Source organism: Polypterus senegalus, chromosome 5, assembly GCF_016835505.1.
Source record: "Polypterus senegalus isolate Bchr_013 chromosome 5, ASM1683550v1, whole genome shotgun sequence".
Taxonomy (NCBI): domain Eukaryota; kingdom Metazoa; phylum Chordata; class Cladistia; order Polypteriformes; family Polypteridae; genus Polypterus; species Polypterus senegalus.
This window is the reverse complement of record NC_053158.1, coordinates 35,428,396-35,436,011: the sequence shown is the minus strand read 5'-3', so window position 1 is coordinate 35,436,011 and position 7,616 is coordinate 35,428,396. Positions and strand designations below refer to the sequence as shown.

At 34.7% G+C, this 7,616-nt stretch overlaps 1 protein-coding gene across 1 annotated transcript in view; it reads left to right on the top strand.

Moving 5' to 3' along the window:
* The first annotated feature begins 537 nt into the window (after positions 1 to 537).
* prkdc (protein kinase, DNA-activated, catalytic subunit) overlaps positions 538 to 7,616 on the top strand; it is a 263,584-nt gene continuing 256,505 nt past the window's right edge. Inside the window, exons 1-3 of the mRNA XM_039754497.1 lie at positions 538 to 913; positions 3,142 to 3,218; positions 3,317 to 3,421. Of these exons, the coding sequence (XP_039610431.1) occupies positions 757 to 913; positions 3,142 to 3,218; positions 3,317 to 3,421 (339 nt within the window). The 5' untranslated portion in view covers positions 538 to 756. The remainder of the gene's footprint in view (positions 914 to 3,141; positions 3,219 to 3,316; positions 3,422 to 7,616) is intronic.

The window sequence follows — 7,616 nt, the reverse complement described above, 5'->3', positions numbered from 1 at the left end:
ATACAAGATTCGGGTAACTAACATTCAGTTTGCAGCGAGGGGGTACATGAAAATATATGAATATATTTTCTTACAACCGATATCCGCACAAAAACAACTAATCTACTTTTATTAAAATAAATATTGTTGTTCATGAAATATAATATATATGATTTCTAAACTCTCAGAGAAAAGATTGCTGTTTTCAGTAAGCAATACATATAACCCCTATATTAATTTGGTCTCGCCACAGAGTGCAAACATTTAGCGGGAAAACCTAGAGGATAAACCATTAGTACTAATTAGGGGCGAGGAATTGAATCTTAGAAGTGACTTCGGCGATATTGTTCTTGTAACATAGTAATTTTTACATAAGTTTATAACTTTGTGATATAGTAATATCTTCTGTATAGCATAAGATGAGGTAGTGATAATAGTGCACATAATACAGACTGTTGTATAGTTTCCCTGTTGCTTGAACACCCCCAGTTTGCAATCATATGGTCAATCCACACAATCTTAGACTGTACCATTGCTGTTTACGCCTGTTAATGTTTTTTTCTAAAACCTGCCATTTTACATCTCAAAGTTTTGTTAGTTTGTACTTTAACTATTTGAAACAGTGAATAATTTCAATAAGTAACATTGACATTCCACAGCATTTGTGCTTTCACGGTTTCACTCACACCTGCTTTCTTCTGCCCAACAGGCGGAAGACAAACACTTTCTTGGCTACTTGTAGATGTGAATCCCTGAATAGGGAAACCAGAGAGCAGAATGGCATTAAGCGCAGCTCGTGGCGTGCATGGCTGTCTACAAAAGCTGCATGCTTTACTTGACATCGGGGACTCCAACAGGGCAAACGAGGAGGCCCGTGATCTTATCCGAGACCTCGGACACGAATGCATGCTGGCCAGGAGCGAAAGCGAGTTAGGTGCGTAAACTCCGCAGTATGAATGTGCAGGTCTGCTTTCTGGTAACAGCATTTTTAGTACTGGAGCTCTTATTTTAGCCAATTGGTTTCCTCTTCTAGCATTTCATAAACGATAATGAGGGGGAAAAAATCACATATTCAATCGAACAACTTTAGTTATAGTGTCAAGTTCCAAACCTTTTCAGACCTTGAACTGTTGTGCGCAATTTACAATACACCCCTATGGGACGTGGTGGGAACATACGTTTTACATAAGTATTTGAATAAATTATTGTTTTCATTTCACGTTGCTAAATATCTCACCTGCACATCTAGTAGTATGATATTTAGCTCATAAGAGTGCTGATCTCTGAATGTATCTTGGAAAAGCAAGATGTCAAGTGTGATACTGTTTGTATATTTCAGCTCTGCGTTATTTGGAATATTTCTCTTCATTTATCTGCATCTTAGTAAATACAATGATTCTAAAAAGTGATTAAGTTGCTGCATTTGTAAAGTTATAGCGTACATTCCTATAGAACATAACTTAAATCACTCTTTGAAGTGATTGCAGTATACAACATTGAGAATTTACTGTCAAATATAGGGAATAACATTCTTAGTTTCTGTTGCAAGATGTACATCCTTTCTGAACACAGAAAGAGTTTGCATACTTACATTAACATCATGTTGCAATTGGTGTACACGTTAAAGAAGGTAAAATGTAACCATTGAAGAGTATTTAAAACTTTAAAAGTTACACATGTTGATCTTTTTCAGCTTCTAAAACTGTAGTACATTTTATATTTGGACCCGTATGTAGTTTGTGTGTACTTTTGTGCATATATTTTTTTTTTTTTTCCCTACATCCCAAAGATGCATTTCAGATTAAGTGAAAGCTTCTAAATTAGTTCTGTGTAAGTGGGTGAGCCCTGTGATGGCCTTGTACCTCATCCAGGATGGTCTGAGCAATATAACTTTTACATAAAAAATAAGAAAATCTCTTGGGTGTCTTAATATGTTTCATTATTTTGTCACTAGCAAAAACAGAATGGTTTTCATTTTTTTGCCACTAGAAAAAACAGTGGAACGGTTTATTGGTTTTTATTAGAATTAAACAGTTTCCATTTAGTTTACCAAGGGAAAATCAGTCACCCCAATTTTTTTTTTTTCATGTTTGCCGATTTTTAAATTTGGCATATGTGAAAAGTGGCTGGTAGTTGTAGGTTAATGGTTATGAGTAAAACCCTTTGCTTGACTCTGAAGGTGGGACACTTTAAAATTCTGGGACATTATTCCCTATCTGCCGCTGCATTTATTATTCTAACAGCAGATGTACATTGATAGAAGTAACCAGAACTTGTGTAGTCTGTCACAAAGTTTTGGTGACACTTCTGTGAATGTATGGCAAGTCATGAGCTAAATAAACCCCTGCTTCTTTGGAGAGGCACCCGTTTAAGGCATTATACAGAAGCAAGAGCACTGTTCCAGACAAGAAATGTGTGAGACCAGTTCCCAGGGTCAGTCCTACAGTATATGGCTTCAATGGCGGCAGGTTTTTTTTCTGGCCCAGTTGCTTAAGAAGACATCGATCTTTGCATATAATGGACTGTGTTATCAAAATTTAGTTTTTGTAAGTCTTTTTATTCTTCTGCATTGGGTCAACCCCATTTTGTGGGTTTTTCCTTTCTGAGTGTTTTATCCAAATGATTTGTGGCCAGGAGAATATTAGTCATTTTCAGCCCTTCAGTTTGTTGAGAAGGGTTGAAATGTCTGTTTTTTTCAGAAAACATAACCAGTTCAGGGACAACTGGGAGCCACCCACATTGTAGAGAAATCAGGTGCAAAGCAAGAAACCAGCTTTGGACTCGGTCCAGACTATCACATTGTTGGAAACCTACATGGGGCCAATATAAAATCACCAGTTAAAGTATGATGCACAATGTTTAGGACGTGGAAGAAAAACCTGTGCAGATATAAGGAGAATGTGTAAACTCAATATTGATGATGTTTAAGTTTGATATTGGTACATTAACCAGTAGTGCCACTGTTGTTCCACTACCTACTGTAATATATGGTTTTTATCTTGCATGGATATGAGCTACTTTAAAAGCACTAGTCATTAAATGTAAGGTATCTATCTATTTAAAGTGTTTTCACATAATTTACAGAATCGTCTGCATATTTGGAACTAGGCCTGTTCCCCCAACAGTATGGTTGAACTAATAATTGATATTTTCTCATTCAAGTTTTGCAGACTTCTTTACTTTTTTCCAAGGAAGATGGACTACTCCTATACCTTCGAAAATCTCTTAGCATTGATGATGTAAGTGTATTTAGTACATCTGACTTGCAACTGCTTAACGCAAAAGTGTCATACAAGGATGTCTTGTTTACATTGTAATTTACTTTTTATGTTTTTAGCTTCGTGAAAGTAGAGATGAAGTTCTGAAGCTGTTAATAATGTTTTTAGAGAGAGTTAAAAACAGAGTAATAGGATGGGAGAAAACATACGGTCTTGACATTAAGGTAAGAAGTTAATTTTTTGTCTTTGTTGAAGGCATGGCATTTGGTGGTTTTATGTAAATTCAAGGCCTGGGATTTAGCAGTTTAATCAATCTAGTAGCTCTTCTAATTATTAGATTAATTATTTTTATTGCTAGCTTGAATCCTTAAGACTGCTTCTGGAGTATGTGAATTTGCCCTTGAGATTATCTTATCTTATCTTTTATCTTATCTTATCGGCCCTGTCACATTATAGAATTTGCCATTGATTTTTAGTTGCAGACTTTTTTCTTTTTTTAATACACAGTATATCAGAAAGTTGCGGTGCATTCTCATGACCACCATTCATGTAGACAGACAATTCCAGCTATTATGTCAGGCCAGTCTTTGACTTGCTCTGGCTATATCAGATGGGTTTTGATTTTCTCCTAAGGGCTGTGTGTGTGTGTGCGTGTGTGTGTGTGTGTGTGCTGACAACCAATGAGCTCTCAGCCAGAAGTTAAGTTAATAGAATTCAGCCACAAGGAATAAGGAATGTGAGTGTTTTGGCATGTCTGTTACAAGTCTCTTGTTTATCGTACCACAGCAGAATGGAATAAGGAAAATAAATGCCAGAGATTGTGTGTGAACTCACCAATTTTCAGGAACCTATTAGTTGACAAAACTTCTAGTTCATGAGGTTAAAGACTAGAAGTTTATTTGAACATCCTTCTAGTAAGCATCATGAAGGCGGGACATAGTTTGATTCATGATCATTTTTAATCTACATTACATTAGGATTGGAGAGAAGAGAATAAAATTTTTACTGGAAAGCAAATTCATATTTACATTACCATCCCATTGTGAGCATGACGAAATGAATTGTGACAAACATTTCTGTCCTCTCAAATGGAGCATTCCTTTAATGTATGTTGGTTTTATTTGCTAATTGGGAATCGGGTGATTTGTGTCTGTACTCTTTTTAGTTATATTTTAAATAAGTATAACTAAAAATGTTCTTCACTTGCTGCTTTAAAGTAGTCTTAATATCAAAGACTATTGACTTGCCCTTTGATTCTGCAGGATATGTGATACATGAGCACCTTTCAAGGATACACACACACACACACACACACACACACAACTGTAATAAGTGGCCCTTAAACAGCTCAGAGGCTGATCCTGTTTTTCTGTGTTTGGCTTTGCTTCAATTCCATTGCTCTCTCTCCTGCTGGTCCTGTTGCGAGACCTCACTCTCATTTCATCCACCTTGTTCTCATTGATTGTCCAATGCCCATGCCAATTTGAAGTCTCCCTCCACTACTTGGGGTCTGAGGTAACCCCACCCTCCCATTTCCTATCTCTTTACAACTACGCCAGCTTCAAGACTGGCTTTAAACCGCAATTCAGAAAGAAGGATTTTGAGTGTGATCTTCCTCACCCACTCCATTCCCCAATGAGAACTCTCCACTCCATTCTGCTTTCTCGCTCTCTCGGTCAGGTCCAATCTGCTAACATTATAATAATTTTAGTTTTGGTAAACATTTTTAGTTTACTATCATTATTATAATCGTAAAAACTGTAACATTAATGCAAAAAGATATACAATATGGAACAAAGACGAATGTTAGTCATTAAGTAATTGTTAATAATAAAATAAACATATCTAACATTACTTTACTGCATAACATTTCCACTGTTAATTAACATTAGTGATGTTAGTTTATAAAGGCTTGCTTTGTATTAAACAATTTTATTTACTCCCCTGTCTGTTTGTTTGCCTGTGTCAAATCTTGCAGCTGATTTTTAAACCCAGTTTTGGTGAAGCAAATTTCTTCAAATTTTGCGTACGTGTTCAGTATCAATGACAATACAATAATCCGTCAAAACCAATGCAATTGCGTAAGAAATTTTGCAGTAATAACTGGTTATGCGATTCTAATTAACACAAGCACACCAATGATGGAGAGAGAATATAGTGTGATATAGGAGCATACAAGTGAGAGACGCATCCGATTGCCCCCACGTGCCTCTTCCAGTGAGTGGAGTGGGTAAATATGCATGCAGACTTGTTTACTCTTGCAAAGGAGTAGCCTTGATGATCACAGTGAGAAAGTATTGCCATAAGCTTGCCTTTCCGTTGTCTTTTTTTTGCATCGACCGAGCGCTAATCCCATAAGAGCCTGAGCAGAAAAATCGAGACCAAAATATAATTCTTTTTAGTATTCAATAATTCTGCAAAGAAGATATGTAATTCTTTTAAATAAACTTCCCGTTCATGAAAAATGATTAAAGAAAAATCATTTGCAAAATACTCAAACTAAAAAGAAAAAATAAAATATATATATAAAAAAAAATTAAGTAAAACAATTTTATTTTCTTTAGTTATAAATGGACTACAAAGCAAAAAAAAATTCTTTAACCACAATTTTCGTGGTTTTTATGTGACTAAATAAAATCGTGGTGTGCACATAAATTAATTAATTCAAGCAATTAATAGAATAACTACTTTCATCATAAAATAAAAAAAAATGTGATTTCCTCACCATGTTAAACAATTTTCAAAAATTGTTTGAATCAATTAATTTATGTACGCCCCACGATTTTATTTAGTCACATATAACCACGAAAATTGTGGTTAAAAGCAAAATGTATTTTATGCTTTTTTTGTGCATTTGTAACTAAAGAAAATTAAAATTGTTTTACTTGAATTTTTTTATATATTTTATTTTCTGATAGAATGGAGCTTTAATTCTTCCCTAAAAATAAATAAAGGAACATGGAGAACCTAAAGAGTGTAACCAAGAAGCAGCATATTAACTTTGAATTATTTAGCACTTTTTATATGAAGTAGTGTGTAAGTAAAAATACTACTTTTCATCTGAATTCACTTGAAACTTTAATTTTTGTATATTAAAAGTATAGAAGTTTTAGGCTGTCAATTTTTAATCTGTGTCAAACCACACTGCTGTTCTTACGTTTAAAAAAATATTAAAACATAATTGGTCCTGCATAAGAAAAGCTAAAAGACACACTCCAAAACCTAAACAAAACTATCAGTGATTACTTATTAAAAATCCAAAATTTGGAATGACGGATTTAACAAACCTTGTTTGTGCCTAAAAATTGTTATATTTCAAAATTTTTAATTCATGGCGGGATATATGACCAAAAAAATGGTTGATAACACCTGGCTTGGAGATATCAAACAACATTTGATCACATATGTGTCAGTGGTCTACTGTAGCACAAATACAAAGCATTTACTTTGATTTTGACAGGTCTGCTGTTCTCTCATATCTTGCTGTGTTACCATTGTTAGCAGCAACTGAGATCCAAGATTGCAGTACTGTATTGGTTTTATAAACTGCTCAAAAAATTACAGAAACACTTTGAAAACACATCAGATCTCAATGGGGAAAAAAAATCATTCTAGATATCTCTACTGATATGGACTGGGTAATGTGTTAGGAAAGAAAGGATGCCATAGATGGAAAAGAAAATTATCAACCTACAGAGGGCAGACTTTAAAGACACCCCAAAAATCAAATTGAAAAAATGATGTGCCAGGCTAGTCCATTTTACTGAAATTTCATTGCAGCAACTCAAAATCGTACTCGGTATTTTGTATGGCCCCCACGTGCTTGTATACATGCCTGACAACGTCGTGTCATGCTCCTAATGAGACGATGGATGGTGTCCTGGAGTTTGTGAACCGCCGCAATAAACAAATGATACCTGAAATGAGAAAAATACAAATGTTACACTGTAAATAAAGTAAAAGGACATATTTAGAACAAAGAAAGAATATGTACTTTTTTTCTTAGTCTCAAACATTTCACTTAGTTTTTTAGTTATATTTTAAGAACGTCAACCTTGGCAGGGCTGCTGCGGCTCCCAATTTGAAACCCCTGGTTTATAGCAGTCTATTAAGGATTACTTTATAGAAACAGACTTAATTAACTTATTTGGAAAATACATTTTTTGAAAACGGCTCAGGTGTTATTAGTTGGAATTAAATTGATTTGCAAAACACTATTACAAATTAAGAATTTTAATTGGTGTGACAAGTCACCATCAATTTACAACTCTGAATGGCAGGTAATAACAAACTACACAACTCTGAGTTTATAGTACAGTTTTATATTTACAAAGTATTGCCACTTTTTCTTGCCACCTGCCACAAAAATGGTTTAGATCTTGTTATATTAGCCTGAGTGAAATATAAGAGGTGATACTG